General features: G+C 39.5%; 1 protein-coding gene across 1 annotated transcript in view; it reads right to left on the reverse strand.

The window, feature by feature from the left end:
* The window catches only part of LOC101359113 (chondroitin sulfate proteoglycan 4-like), a 74579-nt gene that overhangs the window by 25565 nt on the left and 27162 nt on the right, over positions 1–21852 (reverse strand). Inside the window, exons 6-7 of the mRNA XM_004380502.1 lie at positions 15430–15628; positions 11649–11780 (exon numbers count right to left, since the gene is read on the reverse strand). Of these exons, the coding sequence (XP_004380559.1) occupies positions 11649–11780; positions 15430–15628 (331 nt within the window). The remainder of the gene's footprint in view (positions 1–11648; positions 11781–15429; positions 15629–21852) is intronic.

The following is a 21852-nucleotide window of genomic DNA, read 5'->3' on the forward strand; positions in this document are numbered from 1 at the left end:
TGTGTACTGTCTCACCCTTCACCCAAGATACCACTTATCTATTGCCTATTTAGTATTTCCCCCCCACCCCTCCCATCCCTGGCAACCAACCAAGATTGTTACTTTTTGTGTGTGAACGTTTTCATGGGTTTTTACAATAGAGGTCTCATACAATATTTTGGACCAATAATTTTATAAAATATAATAAAAATGTCATAACAATGTTAAACTGCTATAAAAATTTCTAAACGCTTCCTCTTACTTTCCATTCTTATCAGCTCACTGACCAGAAGGTTCGTGGATCCCACTTTGGGAAGCATGGGTTAAGCACTTGTTCCCTTTACTTTGCAATGGCTGAGGGAACGTCCTCAACCTTACAGGATGGCAGGTCTGGAATAGTTCAACTCGGACCAGAATTTTACCTTGTTGCCTCCATTTTAGCCATTATGCTTTGCACAGGGTAGCACTTAACGCAGGCACTTCATAAATTGTTTATGGATTTGAGTCAATCATCCAATAAGCGCTTCAAATAACATCCTCTTTTGCTTTCCTTACTCAGCAGTTTTAGCCTTAGGGAAAAGGGGCCACCCATTGTAGTGTTAAAACCACATTAGGTGCTTAAAAGCAGGACCTTGACTACAGCTAAGTACAAAGGGAAGCCAATTGGAGGCCTGGAAGATTTTCAAACTTGCAAGCATTGTTCCAAGGCCTCAATTTGGAGACTCCATTTAAAACGTCTGTGTCTCTGGCATGGGCATGAGATCCCAGGACTCCTAGGGGGTGAGAGCTGGGGTGCCCAGGAACATGAGCTCACGAACACAGCTCTGTCCCAGGTCCAGGACTGCCTTGGCACAAATCTGTTTGCAACATAAAAATGCTCATGTGATGCTTGTAACTGCCTCCCACATTCCTCTCACTTCTTGCCTCTGATATTTTTGTAGTCACTTTCCGGGTTCTGGAACTGTTGGGGACCAGAATCATAGGTCACCCCAGGAAGACCGAGGGGAATGTTTCTGTGCCATTATTCAATGTTACATAAAGTCAGAACGGGAGCCGTCCTCTGTTTCCTACCAGGTGGATTACGTCTCTGGGGAAAATCCAACTTCTGCAACTTCAGCTTTTCTTTGGAACTTTACCCACTGTGCCTTATTAATGACCCCTTTTTATAAAGGACTCTAACTTATAATTCACCTTATTCCTTTACCAGAATTGTTCCAGGCCAAGACTGCTTTTCTCTCAGCCAGGATACAACGATCCCTCATTCTCTTCTCCATCTACCTCACCCAGAAGGCTTATTGTTGTTGTTAGGTGCCATCAAGTCGCTTCTGACTCATAGCGACCCTATGTACAACAGAACAAAACACTGCCCAGTCCTGTGCCAGCTTCACAATCGTTGCTATGTTTGAGCCCATTGTTGCAGCCACTGTGTCAATACATCTAGTTCAGGGTCTTCCTCTTTTTTGCTGACCCTCTACTTCACCAAGTATGATGTCCTTCTCCAGGGACTGGACCCTCCTGATAACATGTCCAAAGTATGTGAGATGAAGTCTTACCATACTCGCTTCCATGGAACATTCCGGCTGCACTTCTTCCAAGACATAAAGGTATGTAGGGTTTAATTCCTATTCAGCAGTCACCCTGGGCATGCTCAGTCAACCAGACCAGCTGGTCCTATCTTGCAACTGCTTAATGAGCATCTTTTATTGCCCAGCCCAAATTCCTGATAACACGTCCAAAGTATGTGAGACGAAATTTCGCCATCCTCACTTCTAAGGGGCACTCTGGCTGTACTTCTTCCAAGACAGATTTGTTCGTTCTTCTGGCAGTCCATGGTATATTCTTCGGCAACACCGTAATTTAAATGTGGCAATTCTTCAGTCTTTGTCTTAGTCATCTAGTGCCGCTCTAACAGAAATACCACAATTGGATGGCTTTAGCAAAGAGAAGTTTATTCTCTCATAGTCCAGTAGACAACAAGTTATATTCAGGGCATCAGCTCCAAGGGAATGCTTTCTCTGTTGGCTCTGGAGGAAGGTCTGTGTCATCAATCTTCCCTTGGTCTGGGAGCCTCTCTGTGCAGGAACCTCAGGTCCAAAGGATGCACTCTGCTCCCGGCCCTGCTTTCTCGGTGGTATGAGGTTCCCATGTGTCTCTGCTCGCTTCTCTCTTTTATATCTCAAAAGAGATTGGATTAAGACACTACCTAATCTTGTAGACATCATAAGTATAACCTCATCATAGTGATAGAGTTTACAACACATAAGGAAATCACATCAGATTACACACTCATACAATACTGGGAATCATGACCTAGCCAAGTTGACAGATATTTTGGGGGGACACAATCCAATCCATGACACCCCTCCTTATTCACTGTCCAGCTTTCACGTGCATCTAAGGCAACTGAAAATACCATGGCTTTGGTCAGGCACACCTTAGTCCTCAAAGTGACATCTTTCCTTTTAAACACTTTAAAGAGGTCTTTTGCAGCAGATTTGCCCAGTGCAGTATGTTGTTTGATGTCTTGACTTGCTGCTTCCATGGCCATTGATTGTGGATCCAAGTGAAATGAAATCCTTGACAACTTCAGTCTTTTCTCCGTTTATCATGATGTTGCTTATTGGTCCAGTTGTGAGAATTTTTGTTTTCTTTATGTTGAGGTGTAATCCATACTGAAGGCTGTAGTTTTTGATCTTCACCAGTAAGTGCTTCAAGTCTTCTTCACTTTCAGCAGGTAAGGCTGTGTCATCTGCATATCACAGGCTGTTAATGAGTCTTCCTCCAACCCTGATACTGCATTCTTCTTCATACAGATTATTTGCTCAGCATACAGATTGAATAAGTATGGTGAAAGGATACAACCCTGACACACACCTTTCCTGATTTTAAGCCACACAATATCCTTTGTTCTGTTGGAACGACTGTCTCTTGGTCTATGTACAGGTTTCTCATGAGCGCAATTAAGTGTTCTAGAATTCCCATTCTTCACAATATTATCCATAATTTGTTATGAGCCACACAGTTGAATGCTTTTGCATAGAATAACAGTCCTACAAGGGACTCAGTAATAAAAGGGCTCTATAACTTTATCAGGTGGTGTCATGGATTGAATTGTGTCCTCCAAAAATATCTGTCAACTTGACTAGGCCATGATTTCCAGTATTGTATGATTGTCTACCATTTTATCATCTTATGTGATTTCCCTATGTGTTGTAAACTCTAACACTATGATGTAATAAAATGGGTTAGTAGCAGTGATGCTGATGAGGTCTATAAGATTAGATAGTGTCTTAAGCCAATCTCTTTTGAGATATAAAAGATAGAAGTGAACAAAGACACATGGGAGCCTCAAACCACTAAGAAAGCAGTGCCGGGAGCAAAGTGCAACCTTTGGACCTGAGGTTCCTGCACTGAGATGCTGCCAGACCAAGGGAAGACTAATGCATCACAAGGACCTTCCTCCAGAGCCGACAGAAAGAGAAAGCCTTCTCCTGGAGCTGATTTTGGACTTGTAGCCTACTGGACTGTGAGAGAATAAACTTCTCTTTGTTAAACCCATGCACCTGTGGTATTTCTGTTAGAGCAGCACTAGATGACTAAGACAAGTGGCTAGCTCTCACTCCATATGTACTTCTTAGAGATTCACATAGCAAATCAGTATGTGAGAGACTCTGGAAAGTCTTTGAGTAAAGAATTGTTTTATCCTTCTTTAAAACACAGCACTTCTCACACATACTTGCATCCCAATGTGTGTGTTTCATGGAAAGCAATGGCCACCACAAGAGCAAGGGTCCATGGTCACCAGGCTGGGCCTTATGTATCTCTTCAACACACATTATCAAGTGCCTAGTATATGATAACGGGGCATTGGTGGTTCAGTGGTAGAATTCTTGCTTTCCATACGGGAGACTCAGATTTGATTCCTAGCCAATAAACCTCATGCACAGCCACCACCCATGTGTTAGTGGAGGCTTTCGTGCTGCTATGATGCCAACAGACTGCAGCAAAGTTTCCAGACTAAGACAAACTAGGAAGAAAAGCCTGGCAGTCTACCTCTGAAAATCAGCCAATGAAAACCCTATGGATCATGATGGTCTGACCAGCAACCAATCATGGGAATGGTGCAGGACTGGGCAGCATTTCATTCCATTGTGCATGGGGTCCCCATGAGTTAGGGGCTAACTCAACAGCAGCAAACAACAACAACAGTATGTGACAAGCTCTACAAGAAGGAGTGGAGATATACTAGGAAATAAGACAGACACAGTCCTTGTCCTTTCTTTTAGACATCATTATAATCCTATCATATATTTAGTATGTAGTATGTATTTGTTTCCTTATCACTAAAAAAAGATGATGAGCCTTGGAGAGGTTAAGCAACTTGCCCAATGGACAAATGCGGGTCTTGCTGATTCTGAAGCAAGTATTTTTAAGCTTCACACTATATTGCCTGCACCATACTTCTCTGAGTTCAGTTTGTGAAATGATTTCTGAGTTAGGATATAATGTGATCAGCCATTCAACAAATTTGATAGATTCTCCTCCCCACCTTCCAAACACAGCCTGCCTCTTCCCTGGTCTTCACCTCTGCAGGCATGGTTGCCCTCTCTACCATACTCATCATTCTTCCTTGCCACCCACTAAAATGCTACTTACGCTGCAAGGGCAGCTCAAACCTGTCTTGGCCAACAAGTTTTCCCTCACCATTCCAGTTTATAGCTCAATTTTCATCCCCTGAACTCATGTAGCTCACTCAGTCTATACCACTCATGGTTGGTTTTGCATAGTCAGTGTATTCTTGATGTGTGAGTCTCTTATTTCACCACGTAGTAAGCCTTTAATTACTTCCTTGTGGATCAGTGATTTTTTTCACATAGTTCTTGGTTATCTTCCACAAAATCTTACAATACTCAATTCAGTGGTTCAACACTGGTCAAGTAAAAAGTTTACAAATCTCTGCTATAAACCCTTTAGCAACACACAGTAAGTTCATTCTTCTTTCTTCTCTCCCTGAATTCCTACCATGGAGGACAGATGGCTTGTTGGTGAGATGTGGTTCTGTATCAGGGTGGAATCCAAGGAGATTGAAGTCACATAGTTTGCTAAGAATATCCTTCATTGATGGGCTGTTTAACTCTACATCTGTGTAAGCTCATATTCTAGACCATTTAAACAAAACTCTCAAGGTCAATCTTTATCCAATACTTTGAAAAAGAGCCGAACAGAATTTGGATAAGCAAAAAAACTAGGTCCTGAGGCCACAGTATGTTCCAACACATGATCACTAAAGATAAACAAACAAAATCAATGGTAGCATTCAAGGTGAAAAGCTGGTTATAAAACTCCTTTCTGGGTGTTAAATTTTACAGAAAGAAATAGCACATGCTTCAGTAAAGTATACATATACTTACAAAATAACAAAAATTAAAATCTACTTTGAGTAGTTACTTCATCCTAAAAACATTTTTTTCTTAGTTCACACAAAAAAAAATAGCACATTTAGAACTGTAGCCCTTCCTACTTTAAAATAAATGAGTTTAAAAAATTACTTTCAAAATTAGCAGGTCATAGAAGCCATTGTTAAGCTAAAAATATTCACCACACTAAGTATTTTTATAATTATTTTGGCTTATTATGCAAATTCTTACCAGTCTTACCATTCTAAAGCCTAAGCCACTTTTTAAAGAGGACAAACAGGATGGCCAAACTCTGACAGGTCAGTAGAGAAAGTCCAACTGGAATGGAATCAATGTGAGTTAAAAAAAATATCACAAGTAATACTGGGTTGCAATATTTCCCTGACCAAAGACAGTAAAACATACACCATCTTGACATCATCGCTGTTGTTTATTAAATTGCTATGTGTACCATGGACTTAAAAAAGAATGAACAAATCTATCTTGGAAGAAGTACAACCAGAATGCTCCTTAGAAGCGAGGATGGTGAGACTTCATCTCACATACTTCAGACATGTTATCAGCTCTTAACTGTTTGTGCCACCCAGGGACCCACCTAGTGGTAATATATATAAAAATGAGTCTTTCTCCCTACCAGCCAGGAGCTGGAGTTGGTTGGAAACAAGTCACAGTCCCTGGAAAAGGACATCATGCTTGGTAAAGTAGAGGGTCAGCCAAAAAGAGGAATGAGATGGACTGACACAGTGGCTGCAACAATGGGCTCAAACATAGCAATGATTGTGAGGATGGACTGGGTAGTGTTTTGTTCTGGTGTACACAGGGTTGCTATGAGTCAGAACCAACTCAAGGGCACCTAACAACAACATGCATAATCTCCTAGTTGTGTACATCAATCCATCAATAACACTGAGAAGGGGACACAATAAGCAGCTACCAGGATGTCCCCATCCTCAGGGAACTGCCATACAGAAGATGTGCTGCTATGATGTGCCCACGAGATTTGGAGTCTGAGTTGGAACTCAGTCCGGGACTTTTGATTCCTATTAGTTACATGACCTTGAACCTTTCTGAGTCTCAATTTTTTTTATCTGCCAAGTAGAAACCATTAAAACCTCCTCTTATATACATGATTTCATTTAAATCCTTTCAACAACCCAGTGCAGTGGGGATAAACTATACTATATACCACTAGTTGCTGTTGAGTTGATTCCAACACATGGCAACCCCATGTGTTACAAAGTAGAACTGCTCCATAGGGTTTTCTTAGCTGTAATCTTTATGGAAGTAGATTACCAAGTCTTTCTTCTATGGCAGCACTGGGTGGATTCGAACCGCTAATCTTTTGGTTAGTAGTCAAGCTCTTAACTGTTTGTGCCACCCAGGGACCCAGCCAGCGGTAATATATATGAAAATGAGTCTTCCTCCCTACCAGCCAGGAGCTGGAGTTGGTTGGAAACAAGTCACAGTCTGGCGAGAGAAGGTAGTACAAAAACCAAGAACAACAAAGCTCACATGCTAGTGGGAGCATAAAAAGGAGCAGCTCACTTTGGGATTTGAGGATAACATGCAAATTCAGTTGGAGGGTCCTTGGACAAAGGACAGGCAAGGGCAGGACAGATACAGGATGTGTTGTAAAGGGAAAGGAGATAGTTACTTAGTGCTGTGTCTAAATATTAAACAGAGGCCTATGAAAACTACGCTTTGTGTAACTCCACAAAGGTGAACTCGGTGGATTCAAACACCAACAATTATGAAGATGGTTCAGGACCAGGCAACATTTCATTCTCTTATACATAAGGTACCCATCAGTCAGGGCAATTTGATCACAACTAGCAACAACAACAAAGGTGAAGAGGGAACTTCGGCCACTTTAATATACTTCTCCTGCCAGACAAATATTCAGTAAAACAGCACCAGAAACTCAAATGTTTCTAAGCTACAGTGGCTATGTCTCGCCTTTAATCTAACTCAACTGTCTTTAATTACTAAACAGAAACAGTTAGCTAGAATAGATGAAAGGTATTTAATCTGTTGCAGCAACCTGATTTTCCCTGTCATCTGGGCACTTTTTTTAAAATAAGATATGTTACCAGATTTTTAAGATAACTGGGGTGCAGTGGTTTGTTTGCTTATATTTTAAAACACAAAATGGCACCCTAATTGCCTTGAAAGAATTGATAGAAACATCATACTTACTCTCAAAGAAAAGTTAAGGAATAACAGCAACAACAAAAAAACGAGATACAGAATAGACGAATCTGGGTTAACACATCTTTAAGTGGATTTCTATCAGGTTTATTTTCATGAGATCAAACGCTTAAGGCAACTAAAAGTTTCAAATTTCTCATAAAATAGTTGTCTTCTAAAAATTAGTTATAATAAGACATGAAAAGATGCTTGACACCATTCCACAAAAAAAAAAAAAAAAAAAAACAAAACCTGTTGCCATTGAATCAATCCCAACTCATAATGACCCTGTAAGACAGAGTAAAACTGCCCCATAGGGTTTGCAAGGAGTGGCTGGTGGATTTGAACTGTCATTCTTTGGGTTAGCAGCTGTAGCTCTTAACCACTGTGCCACCAGGGCTCCCCAATACTATTAGTCATTAGGAAAATGAAAATCAAAACCACAAAGAGGTACCACTTCACAGGCACTAAATCCATTGCCGTCGAGTCTATTCCGACTCACAGAGAGCCTATAGGACAGAGTACAACTGCCCCAGAGAGTTTCCAAGGAGTGGCTGATGTGTTCAGACTGCCGACTTTTTTGGTTAGCAGCCAAGCTCTTAACCACTGCACCACCAGGGCTCCTCCTTTGCATTAGGATGGCTATTAACAAAACATTGGAAAATGAAGTGTTGGCTAAGACTGTCATCCACTGCTGGTGATAACGTAAAATGGTGCAGCCACAGTGGAAACATCCACACTGAAAACAGTTTGGTGTTTTCTCAGAAAGCTAAATGCAGAGTTACCATGTTGTTGTTAGGTGTCATCAAGTCAGTTCCAACTCATAGCTACCCTATGTACAACAGAATGAAGCACTGCTGGGTCCTGCGCCACCCTCATAATCCTTGCTGTGTTTGAGCCCACTGTTGTAGCCACTGTGTCAATCCATCTTGTTGAGGGACTTCCTCTTTTTCACTGATCTTCTACCTACCAAGTATGATGTCCTTCTCCAGGGGCTGGTCCCTCCTGACAACATGTCCAAAGTACATGAGATGAAGTCTCATCATCCTTACTTCTAAGGAGCATTCTGGTTGTACTTCTTCCAAGACAGACTTGTTCCTTCTTTCATTAGTCCATAGTATATTCAATATTCTTAACCAACATCATAATTCAAAGGCATCAATTCTTCCTTGGTCTTCCTTATTCATTGTCCAGTTTTCGCATGCACATGAGGTGACTGAAAACACCATGGCTTGGGTCAAGTGCATCTTAGTCCTTAAAGTGACATCTTTGATTTTTAACACTTCGAAGAGATCTTTTGCAGTAGATTTGTCCAATGCCATACGTTGTTTGATTTCTTGACTGCTGCTTCCATGGGTGTTGGTTGTGGATTCAAGTAAAATGAAATCCTTGACAACTTCAACATTTTCTCCATTTATCATGATGTTGCTTATTGGTCCAGTTGTGAGGATTTTCGTTTTCTTTTTATTGAGGTGTAATCCACACTGAAGGCTGTAGTTTTTGATCCTCATCAGTAAGTGCTTCAAGGCTTCTTCACTTTCAGCAAGCAAGGTTACATTATCTGCATATCACAGGTTGTTCATGAGTCTTCCTCCAGACCTGAGGCCCCGTTCTTCATATAGTCCAGTTTCTCAGCTTATTTGCTCAGCATAAAGATTGACTAAGTATGGTGAAAGGATACAACCCTGACACACACCTTTCCTGAGTTTAAACCACAAAGTATCCCCTTGTTCTGTTTGAATGACTATCTTTTGGTCTATGTACAGGTTCCTCATGAGCACAATTAAGTGTTCTGGAATTCCCATTCTTTGCAAAGTTATCCATAATTTGTCATAAGCCACACCATCGAATGCTTTGCATAGTCAATAAAACACAGGTAAACATCTTTCTGGTATTCTCTGCTTTCAGCCAGGGTCCATCTGACATCAGCAACGATATCCCTCATTCCACGTCCTCTTCTGAATCCAGCTTGAATTTCTGGCAGTTCCATGTCAATGCAATGCTGCAGCCACTTCTGAATGATCTTCAGCAAAATTTTACTTGTGTGGGATATTAATGATATTGTTCGATAATTTCTGTACTCTGTTGGATCACCTTTCTTTGGAATAGGCATAAATATGCATCTCTTACAGTCAGTTGGCCAGGTAGCTGTCTTCCAAATTTCTTGGCATAGATGAGTGAGCACTTCCAGCACTGCACCCATTTGTTGAAACATTTCAGTTGGTATTCCATCAATTCCTTGAGCCTTGTTTTTTGCCAATGTCTTCAGTGCAGCTTGAAATTCTTCCTTCAGTACCATCAATTCTTGATCATATGCTACCTCCTGAAATGGCTGAATGTCAACCAATTCTTTTTGGTACAGTCACTCTGTGTATTCCTTCCACCTTCTTTTGATGCTTTCTGTGTCATTCAGTATTTTGCTATAGAATCCTTCAATATCGCAACTAGAGCCTTGAGTTTTTTCTTCAGTTCTTTCAGGTTGAGAAATGATAAGCGTGTTCTTCCCTTTTGGTTTTCTAACTCCAGGTCTTTGCACATGTCATTAAAATACGTTACTCTGTCTTTTCGAGCCACCCTTTGAAATCTTCTGTTCAGCTCTTTTACGTCACCATTTCTTCCATTTGCCTTAGCTACTAGAGTTATCATATGACCCTACAATTTCATTCCTAGGTTTGTACCTAAAGTAATTGAAAGCACAGACTAAAACAGAAACCTGTACACAATGTTCATTGGAGCATTATTCACAATAACTCAAAGGTGGAAACAACCCAATGTCCATCAGCTGATCAGTGAATAAACAAAATGTGGCATATATATACAATGGAACATTATTCAGCCATAAAGGTAAATGAAGTTCTGATAACATGGTACAACATGGACGAACCTTGAAAACTGTGCTGAGTGGAATCAGCCTGACACAAAAGGACAAACATTGTATGATTCTACTTGTATGGAATAGCTAGAATAGGCAAATTTATAGAGACAGAAGGTAGAGTAGAGGTCACTAGGGGTTGGGAAGAGGGGAGAAAAGGGAGTTCTTGCTTAATGGGTACAGAGCTTCTGTTTGGGGTGATGAAAATTTTTGGAAATAGATAGTGGTGATAGTTGTACAACACTGTGAATATAATTAATGCTACTGAACTGTACACTTAAAAAATGGTTAGGATGGCAAATTTTATGTTACAATATATTTCATAACAATAAAAAATTTGAAATTCCAATTTTAAAAAATTATTTAGTTGCACACAGTGACTTTCTCTGGATTTACTATAGAAACACGTGGGCTCTATGTACCATTTACTGACTGCATGGCCAAATTACATCATCAGCTCTCTAAGCCACAACTCTTGCCAGATTCTTGTGCATGTATCACCTATCTCACATAGTTGTAAGAATTAAAGGACTAGTACCATGCCTAGCCCAGCAACTCTTAATCCTGGACGCATTTCAGAACCATCTGGGACTTAAAAGAAAATAATGATGCCCAGGCTCTATCCCAGAGATTGCCATTCAACTGGAGTGAGCCGGAGCCCAGGCATCAGTAAGGGATCTTTTAAAAGCTTCCTTTCCAGGTATTAAAACAACTGGCTAGAGTGGCCACTGACAATAAAAATACTAGTGTCTTTCTCCATCTATGCTTTACTGCTAATGCACAACAATTAAACAAGTGACAATGCACAGGGTTTTTACATTCTAATCGAAATATCAAAAAACAGCACAAGGTGGTCACTGTACTCAAGGCCTGGCCCTTCTCACCTCCTTAATGACTCTAAGGAGACAGTAGGAAAAAATCGTACACATGAACCATAGAGATGACTGCTTCAATGGTTCCTCCCTCAACTCCTTCACCAATATGGCCCTTCTGAGGAACAGCAGAGGGGAAAGAGAGAAGGGTGGGGAAAGACCCAGCCTTGCTTTTAGTGAGCTCCTGCAATGAGAGAATTCTTTAACTGTTGTTGGTGTCACTTTGCAGTAAAACATGATACTTTATACTACGCAGGTAGAACTTTCTAAATAAACAGAAAAACACTTAAAACCAAAAATTTACTCAGGTTAAAATCTTACCTGGAAAGATGCTTAGTCCCGTGTTTGCTTCTAAGCTAATGATCAGAGCACGAGCTGTGATGCTAAAAATTTGTCGAGGTGCAAAGTTCAAACCATCAGTAACCTGAAAATTAAACCCTCCTGACATGGCTCCTTTAAAAGAAGAAATTACACTCTGGTCATTTGGGCTGTTCTGGAAAAGCCACCCACTTTCACCCTCACTCCCATCTGATCTCCCTGCAAAGCAACCTTATCAATTTGAAAGTGTGATAATTCAGTGACAGAGTTTACCAGATCAAATGTTGCCAAACACACAAAGCTAAAACCCAAACATCCCTCATGGACAATATCAGTAAAAGTCTAAAATGCAGATTTTTCCTCCCTGTAATATAATAAAAGAAAGCAAATATTGCTTTCACAATATTTTAAGACATGTTCATCATTTGTATTTTATTATTATAGAATCAGTGTATACCAGTAAAAGTAATGCATGCATGCAAAACACACACAGAAACGTACATACACATACACACATTCTGGCAATTTCTTAAATATATTCATAATATTTACTTGGTAATATTGAAAAGCAAAACAGGAGGAAGTAAATATAGTTACCTGCACTTCTAATTATCTATCTCAAGCTAGCTGTTGAGATAAGTGGGTGACCTACACCTATACTTCTGTCAAAGGACTAATGATATCAGTGAGGTTATAAATTAACTTACATGCAAAATTGAAATTGAAATGGACTACCTATCGATCCAGTTCCCAGGAGTCCTTTACCAATCTGACTCACAAAGCATGAGACAAGATTACTGTTTATAAAATCTGATGTTTACATTCCCACCACCCTATGAAAATGTTCGTCAAGCGGCATGTTTAAAGGGCCACAGATCTTTGCACCACGTAATGGATAGAAATGTACTCCTCGCTGACCTCAGGGACGACACGTGGTAAGGAACAAAGAAGGCACAGTCAGACTCTGTAATTACGTGCAAGTACTTCCTTAATAATATGATTTAACAAAAGGAAGCTCAGGTGGTTTAACAGCTTCTTAAGTCTCTACTTAAACCCTGTGAGTTCTCATTCCTCACAAAAAAGGTTACAGGTTTTTAAAAATTCCCCCAGCACACTCAAAAGTCATCACAAAGAGAAAAATAAGAATTCTGAGTCTGCCTAGTTCAGGACAGGAATCCACACATATTTTTTGTTTGCTTGTTTTTACTAGAAACAGCACTGTGAAAATTATACTTAATGAAACGTTAGATTAAGGAGTGTCAATAGGCACTTCAAACATTTCATTAATCAGTATGAATGGAAGTAGGATCAAAAAGACTTATATCAAAAAAATGCTGGAATATTATGCTGGGTGTGCCCTAACTATTAGACTAATTATGACCAAAGGAAGGTAAGAAGAGGGTTGAAATGTGGATTTTCTATTGTATAATCTCAGATTTGTCCTGACAGTGCTTTCAGAAGGGCAATCTTAAATAAATCACATAGCCTCCCACATCTTGGTTTGATCAGCCTACTTAGGTTGTTATGTGGAATAATAAATTAGATTAATGGCAGAGCACTTTGCAAATATAAAATGCTAAGAGAGACTAATTAAACCTAAGTCTTTGTTTGGGGCTGATGGACAGATGTACCAAGAGAGAATCAGCTGGTTTCTGCAAGAGACTCATCTGCAGCTGGGCACCAGCCACTTTGAGGGCCATTAGCTGGCCTCCGCATCCATCCAGGAAATCTAATGGATTGGGTCTCATGTTGAGCTTGCCTTTAACTCTCCTTCCTTCTGTTTTAGGAGAAATTATTTTCTCTACTCATCAAAAGTGAACATAACCTGGTTAGTTGCCAAATATAGCAGTCCAGAGAGCTAATTTTGGTTTTACTTTCATTGCAAATAGCAACTTCAGTTCTTCAACCTATTCTGCCCTTCAATGGGTGGCTGCTAGGGGAGAAAGCCCAGCTTTAGAGTCAGACCAACTTAATCTTTCTCAGCCTCTGTTTCTTTATTTTTAAAATGGGATCATTACTACTTATCACTCAGAGGTCTCCTAAAGAGTAAATGAAATGGATTGTATGACTGCACCTTCTGCAGTGCCCAGCATGTGGCAGAAAGCCAATAATCCTTTCTCATTGTGAACTGTATAGTTTTAAAAATCTGAAACTTCTTTTGTGTAAGTCTCTGGAAAATTGTTCTCTCCTTTTGGAAAATATGGTAATCCTTTCATTTTTTTTTTTTAAAAGAAAACTTTCTAGGCTCTCACCAGATAATACTTGAATTTTTAGTATATAGAATAAAAAACACACATAACTGGCAAAAACTTCCCTCTTTAAGTGAATTATATTTTACTAATCAGCAGATCTACACACAGTTACATTTTAATTATCTATTAGAATGTATTAGTTTTTTATTAGTACTATTTATAATTTATTTCTAATAATTCTAGTCATGTATTAGAATTATTTATTCCACATGAATGCGGAAAACATCAGTCAGTCTAGAAACAATGCTTTGTTACACATGTGGGTAGTGTTAGGATCCTGCTGCAGTAAATCTAACCCACACAGGTCCTGAGCTACAGTTTTGGAACCACTAGATGAGAACACTCACACAGTAAATTATTTTCAGACTCTTTGGGGATTGTTTGCATTAACTGCAAAGGAAATTACTACATTTGGATTTAGATGTTTTTATTTTTATTTTCCCTAGTATATTTTCAAAGAAATTACTGAAAAATGGCTGAAAAGATAAGACTTTTTAGCTTTCCATCATGCCCTCCTGGCTCACACTCTCTTCCATTTCCTCCTGCAGGCTGCAAATGCTTCCTTTCTCAGGCAAGGGGCAAGGGCAGCCTTGAAACAAAGCCAGGCTGCCCAGCAAAGTGGCTGGACTACCCCTTCTGCAGATGCACAGTGGCTGTTTGGCTTATTGATTTACTGATAAACAGGAGGAAGAAGAAAAGGGCTTTTAATGTCAGAGTCTCTCAGAATTACAGGTATATTCATTCATTCATGTAGTCATTCATTCAACAAATATCTTTTTGTTTTGTTCCCTAATGTATCCCAAGCATCTGGAAAGATACCTGGTACGTAACTGTTGTTCAATATTATTTCATTATTTGAACCAATTTTTTATTAAGCACCTACTATGTGCCATGCAGGGCCCTGGTAGTGCAGTGGTTCAGAGCTCAGGCAGCTAACCAAAAGATCAGCAGTTCGAGTCCACCAGCCACTCCTTGGAAACTCTATGGGGCAGTTCTACTCTGTCCTATAGGGTCACTGTTAGTCAGAATTGACTCAATGGCAACAGGTTTGGGGTTTTTTGGTTTTTTTGGGGTTTTTTGGTATGTGCCATGCACTGTTCTAAGTCCTGAGGATACAAGAGTGAACAAAACAGAAAAAGATCCTGCCCTCATGGCACTTATAATCTAGTGGGGGAAAAAAGATAACAAATGAATAGACCAATAACACTATATTATAATGTCAGATAGCCAAGGAAGGGATGGAAAATTACAGAGAAGAGGTGCTATTTTAGTGGATGGTCAGGAAAGAGTTCTGCAAGAAGCTAATAGCTGGCCATAGACCTTACATGAAGTGACCCACATGAGCTATAGGTATTCTCTAGTGTTTGCTATTATTAGCCTTACTAAAACATGTGACTTCCTTTTTTAATTATACAGACTGGAAAGTTTTTAGATGGTCTGTGGTTTACAGTCAGTAACAATTAGCCAGGACAATCATGTTAACCTCTTACTGAAACACATCTGAGATTCACATTGCTTTCTTTATGACATACCAGTGTGTACAAACATTAGCTGGCCCTCATTGATCTGAGCCTGGGTGAAGTTCTGGATGCTTCGGTCAGGGAAGAACTTGAGAGCCAAATGCCCATTGCTGGGTGGAGTGACCCAATAGGCCAGGTCCTGAGGGGAGGAGTCCCCATCTTCTGCACAGAGGTCACCACGGGTTATCTCAGTAACAGAATTCACCCACACCTTAAAAAGAAGAGGACCATAGATATTGCGAGGACCAATTCCAACCACACCACATTAGTAAACTGGGTAACTACACATCACCCTTGCCACTTGCACAATGATATAAAAACTAAAGCCATTCACTAGAGTTTTTAAAGCATGAGGTTTCTTGGTTCAAAATAGATATGTAATTAAATACCAGATGAAATGCAGGACATGCTATAGTGTTTAATTTATGAGGTTTATGAGATTTCAATTAAAAAAATAGGATTCATAATTATTCATCAAAAATAATTATTTTAAGTGCATATATATTTATCTAAGCATAGTAACAATTTATATAAAGTACCTTCTGTATGCTTGGCACATGCTAAGTGCTTTACATGGAGCCTCAGATAATCCCAGAACCTACCTTGTAGGGTTAATTTAAGGATTTCTATTTGTAACGTTGGAGTACAGCTCTACTCTGACACACATGGGGTCTCTATGAGTCAGAATCAATTTCACAGCAACTGGTTTGGGGTTTTTTGGTATTCATAACAAATTATTTCATCTGCTTTTAAATATTTGAGAAAAAAACACACATCACACTTTTTTCTAATTCTCCTTTATCCTATCTGTCTTCCATGAAAACAGATATCTGGTTCCTATAACCTCGCAATGTTTATTTTTGCTTTTTCACATCTAGAATGGTACCTGAGTAATGTTCAGACAATAAGCTCTGGTTTCTAATTACATTTAAAATCTACTTATATTACTCAAACATCTTAATTCAACAATTCGTCAGATATTTATTGAGCATCTACTATGTTCCAGGCAATGTTCTGGATGCTTGGATTACATCAGTAAACAAAACAAAGATTCCTGTCCTCATGGAGCCTAGGAGAGGGGTCATGGGGACACAGAGAAGAAACGACAGACAAAACAAAGAAACGAACTGTATCATATAGTAGAACATTACAGGCACTATGAAAAAAAATAAAATAAAGCAAGATAATGGGGCATCAGGAGTGGGAGAATGTTAAATAGGAGACTCATTTGAGGAAAGGCTGGAGGGAGGTGAATGATGAGCCATGTGAAGAGCATCCAGGCAGAAGGAACAGCCAGGAGGCCAGTGTGGCTGGAGCAGAATAAGTAAGTGGAAGAATAAAAGGAGATGAGGTTGGAAACATAACGGGAGGTCAAGTCTTGTAGGGTAGAAGGTTTTTACTTCAGTGAAGATCTTACCTGAGTCAAACAAAGTCATTGTAGGGCTTTAGGTGAGGAGGGACCTAGTATGACTTACATCTTAACAGGATCTTCTGGCTTCTGTGGAAGAATAGATTGTGAAAGGTCAAGAGGGGAAGCAGGGAGACCTGTCAGGAGGCTACGGCAATAATCCAGGAAAGGGATAGCAGAGGAGAGCGGCCAGAAGCTGTACAGGTGATGAACAGTGGTCAAATCCTGGGTATATTTTGAAAGTAAAACCAACATAGTTTCTGAGGAATTAGATGTGGTGAGGGACTCGGGCAGACATGGCTGTGGCAGCATGCTTGTCCATTTTCCCATTCTTGCCTGTTCTGTAATATTCTTCGGACTTGGACCGACATGGCTCTAGCAGCATGCTTGTTCGTTTTCCCACTTTTGTCTGTTCTGTGATATTTCCTTGGAATCAGGTAGACATGGCTCTGGCAGCATGGTTTTCTGTTTTCCACTTTTGACTTTTTGAATATATGCCAAACAAAACTTTCTTTTTGCTTTACTAAACTTTGTGATGTTTTTCCCCTACAACAGTTAATGGCGTAGTCATCAAGGATTTCTGAAGCTACAAATCCAGTCAACCTTGAGGAGACCTGGACTGTGGAGCAAAGAGAGGTCCTATCTTCTGGGCCTACGTGTTCCCACTCCGTGTCCCTTCGACACCAACAGGGTGAATGCTCTCGGAAAACGAGTCTTTCCTTATTCTTTGTTGTTCTCTTTCTCACATTTTCTTAAGTTTTGTTTGGCATATTTGTTTGAAAAACCAGTTGTTTGATTAAGGATAATCGTTCTTAGATTTTTGCTTGATCGTTTGGTTAAGAGTGACATTTAGTAACCCTTTAGGTATATTGCAGTTTAGGTCCAGATTCGGGCATTTGAAACATTAAAGAGGTAATTCTATTTTCAAAGAGTTTTAAGTCACTGTAAGCCGCAAAATTCAGCCTTTTTGTGGCTCAGAGAAAACCTGGAAAATAGTGCTCTGTTTTGCCAGATTCTCAGGGGGAGGTGGCAGCTCCTGACCTGTTTTGCCAAATTCTCTGGGGGAGGTGGCAGCTCCTGACCTGTGTTATGAAATTTGAGGGAGAAGCGGTAGTTTCATACCTTTCTTACAATACAGTTTCTCAATAAAGAATCTCAATGTTAAACTTAAAATCATTGGTAGCTACTTTAAAGTACTTTCCAATCAGAAGAACTAGTCTATTTAAGGTCTAAAATAAGAGACTCAGTCTCTAGCCAGCAGAATGAATGAAGTTCAAAAAGAAGGAAACCAAAAGCTTGAAACTTATTACTTAACATCTTTGATAATTGAGCCTAGATTTTCACCCCCATTACAGAGACACTGGTTTGGGGTTCATGTTTAAAAATGCTATAAACTAGATGTGGTGAGGTGTGGAAGAAGGAGAAGCAGCAAGAATGACTTCATGGTTTGGGCCTGAGCAACTAGAAAGGTGACCATAGTTGAAATGACGAAAGCCACAGGTAGAGTGTATTTGGAGAATAAGATCAGGAGTTCAGTTTTCAACATGTTGAGTTTAAAATGTTTATTTAGATATCAAATCACATCTGATGGAATTTGGGCATTTTGAGTTCCTATAATCATGTAGCCGTATGATAGTTCATTAACACTAAAAACAGATGGCTTTATCACTAACTAAATTTTCACATTTCATTCTGTATTTGTCTTACCCACAGAAACACTACGTGCACACTCCCAAGCTTATGTGTCATTCTTTGCTCTGTGACTACAACCTTATCATCTTCTACACTTGTTACAAATTTATTTAAAAGTTCAATCCTAAGCAATTAATCATCTCTCTGGCCTAAGGGAACTATTTCCTTCAGTAGACCAGGTAGTTTAGGAACTAACCTAATCCATTCCCACTCATCATCTAACAATTATTGAAACAGAATTTGTGGGAGGGAGGTCAGAAAGTACATAGGATTCCTACATTTTCATATCAGGCATGATGGGACTAGAAAATCCATTCTGATTCTTTCTAATGCATCAACTTCTGATAGTACAGAAAAAAACTTGCTTCGTGAATTATCCCTTAACTTTTCAAAAGTTAACATTTGAGATCATAAAGAAGTATTTGTATATAAAGAAATACACTTGCACTCCATATATTCATACGTGCACACACACAGGCATGCTAACACTTACACAGCCAAAAGAAGGTTTAACTGTCAAGGTGACTACAATGAAGGACAACACTTGTGCCAATAACAATGTTATTCTTGTTGTGAAATTGTTTTCTGGTTGTTCAAGAATCTTAGCCTTTGACTACATTTTTGTCCCAAATGGCATGTCTCAGACTCTCTGGGTTCAAATCACTGCTTTGCCACTTACTAGGTATATAGCCTTGGCACATTTCTTAACTTCTCTGTACTTTAATTTCCTCAACAGTAAACTAGGAATGATCCTCAAGTTATTATGTGTATTGAGTGATTTAATATATGTACAGGGCTGAGAACAGCATTACCTGGTACATAGTAACCATTCAATAAATATTAGCTTTATGTTACCCATCTTCTTCTTCATCAGAATTGGCTCTGAAGAAGGATGTGATTTTTTTTAATATTACTTAAAAGTCATTTGAAATATGATGACTTACCAGTATGGAGGATATTTTACAACATGCACTGCAGATTTTGTTTAATCCCACAGGCATTACTCCATAATTTGGGGTGAGGAGTTTGTCCATTTAATGATTGTGTTATAGATGGATGCTCTCATTTTTTGCCATTTGGAATATCCCACTGAGGATTTTTCAGCACTAAGCTCTTAGGGCAGTCCCTGGGTGGTAAAAATGGTTAATATACTAAGCTACTAACTGAAAGGTTGGAGGTTCAAGTTCACCCAGAGGCACCTCGGAAGAAAGTTCCGGCAACCTGCTTCTGAAAAATCAGCAATTGAAAACCTTATGGAGCACAGTTCCACTATGACACACATGGGGACACCATGGGTTGAAATCAACTCAACAGCAGCTTCTTTTTTTTTTTAAGCTCTAAGGATATCAACTTTTTAATAACTACCAGAAATACTAATCAATTTAAAGGTCAAATTATAAGGTTGTGGCCTTCAGTTAACTGATGGAAAGGTTGTCGTTTCTATAAAATACACAAGCTGGCCTGTTTAACACAATTCCAAGTCGATTCATTACAGTTTTTCACTTTTTACATTTTTTAAATCCATCTGTGTATATTATCCTCATTTCTTCAAGAACTCAAACAGATTTGGAAATGTACTGCCATTTTTCTTCCCATGACTCAGAGACACTCATTTTTTCCACCACATACATATAAAAGCTGGACAAAGCATTTTTTCCACTGTAGATACTCTACCGTGGAACACTGTTTTTGGTCCCTTTTGCCCCTAGACTATGCCATCTTCCAAAACAAATGGAAAACTTGCCACTCAAAACAAAATTGAGTAACCTCTGGTCTTCATTTTTGCTCAAACCAAATTCAGTTCAATAAACAGCCCCATTGCTTTGGGTGAGGCCCAGTCCTTGGTAGTAGAAACTTTAGACAAGTGGGGAAAAGAACAGCAAAGACCCAAACTTAAACTCAAATTTAATAGTGATCCAAAGCTTAAGAAATAATGGTTCTGGGAATAAATATTTCAAAAAAATTAAAAGCACTTGAACCGGGAATTTTATTTTTATATTCACCTTTAGCTTTAAGAGGAGGTTAGTGGGATTTAGAAGGAAAATTATGATCCAATTTAATCCTTATTAAAATCCTAACATTTAAAAACCCAAATCTTTGTTTTGAGTTTCATATGCACACAGAGTTTCATATTGCTCCCCGAGGGATGTGTAATACTCAGGAATTCTCTATTCCACTGTTTAACCCCTCCAGGCCTTTGGCTGTCATTTTGGACTTTGCTGTCCTAACTCTTCAGCTGTCATTCCCTCTTAGAGGTCATTTTAGTGATGACAACTGCTTATCAAAAACAAGCAAATGGTTCTATTTTCTGTATAAAAACAACAAAACAAAAAGTACAGTATTGTTGAAAGAGAAACTTTAAAAATAGGAAAACATGCCCCCTTGTGGACACATCTTTATTTTATCAAGTATCCACAACAATCACAGTTTATGCTTGAATACGAAAGTACCCAGTAGAATATATTTCAGAATAAAATGTAAAGGCTTCACCAGAGGCAGTCTAACTTTAATTCCTAACTCTAGTTTATCAAGATTGAAATGATCCCTCCCACCGCCCAAGGGCCTTGGAGATCAGCCAAACACAAGTCTTCTGGCCTAAGGAAATGCTGTCTTAGTACTCCACGAGAAAGACCAACCAGTTGCCTGTCGAGTTGATTCTGACTCATAGCGGTTCTATGTGTGTCCGAGTAGAACTGTGCTCCATAGTGTGTGCAACGGCTGATTTTTCAGAAGTGGATCACCAGACCTTTCTTTCAGGAGCCTCTGAGTAGACTCAAACCTTATCTTTTGGGTAGCAGCCCTTTGCACCATCCAAGGACTCCCAGGAGAAAGAACTGTGCTTTGAAATGCTGACACAGAGCCGTTAACACTCAGACTTCTGGTTTTGAACTACCACGGGGGTCTGAGATCCTATCAGTGCTCTATCCCGCACTCCTCCACCTCTTCCCTGTTCCAAGTTGGAGATGACCCTTCTTGCCACCTCCTCCAGGCTGTGATGACAAGAGAGGAGAGTGAGTGACTGGTCATGATGAGGTCATCTGATGGTCTGGAGAACATACTGTTTGACAAGGCAGAGATAGCAGTTAAAACTGCCTCTGCCCCAGACTCTGCCACTGTCTAACTTTGCTAATTTGGGCAAGTCACTGAATCTCTTGAGCTTTAATTTCCTCTTCTTTAAAACAGATATAAGGGCAATACTTACTTTATCTACCTCACCAGGTTCATGGGCTTCATGGGAAGAGGCAGTAGAGCATTGTCCTAGGCTGGGTTCTCCAGAGAAGCAAAACCAGTAAAGCATATATATATATATATATATATATATATATATATATATA

This window comes from Trichechus manatus, unplaced genomic scaffold (assembly GCF_000243295.1).
Source record: "Trichechus manatus latirostris isolate Lorelei unplaced genomic scaffold, TriManLat1.0 scaffold00074, whole genome shotgun sequence".
In the NCBI taxonomy this organism is placed as follows: Eukaryota; Metazoa; Chordata; class Mammalia; order Sirenia; family Trichechidae; genus Trichechus; species Trichechus manatus.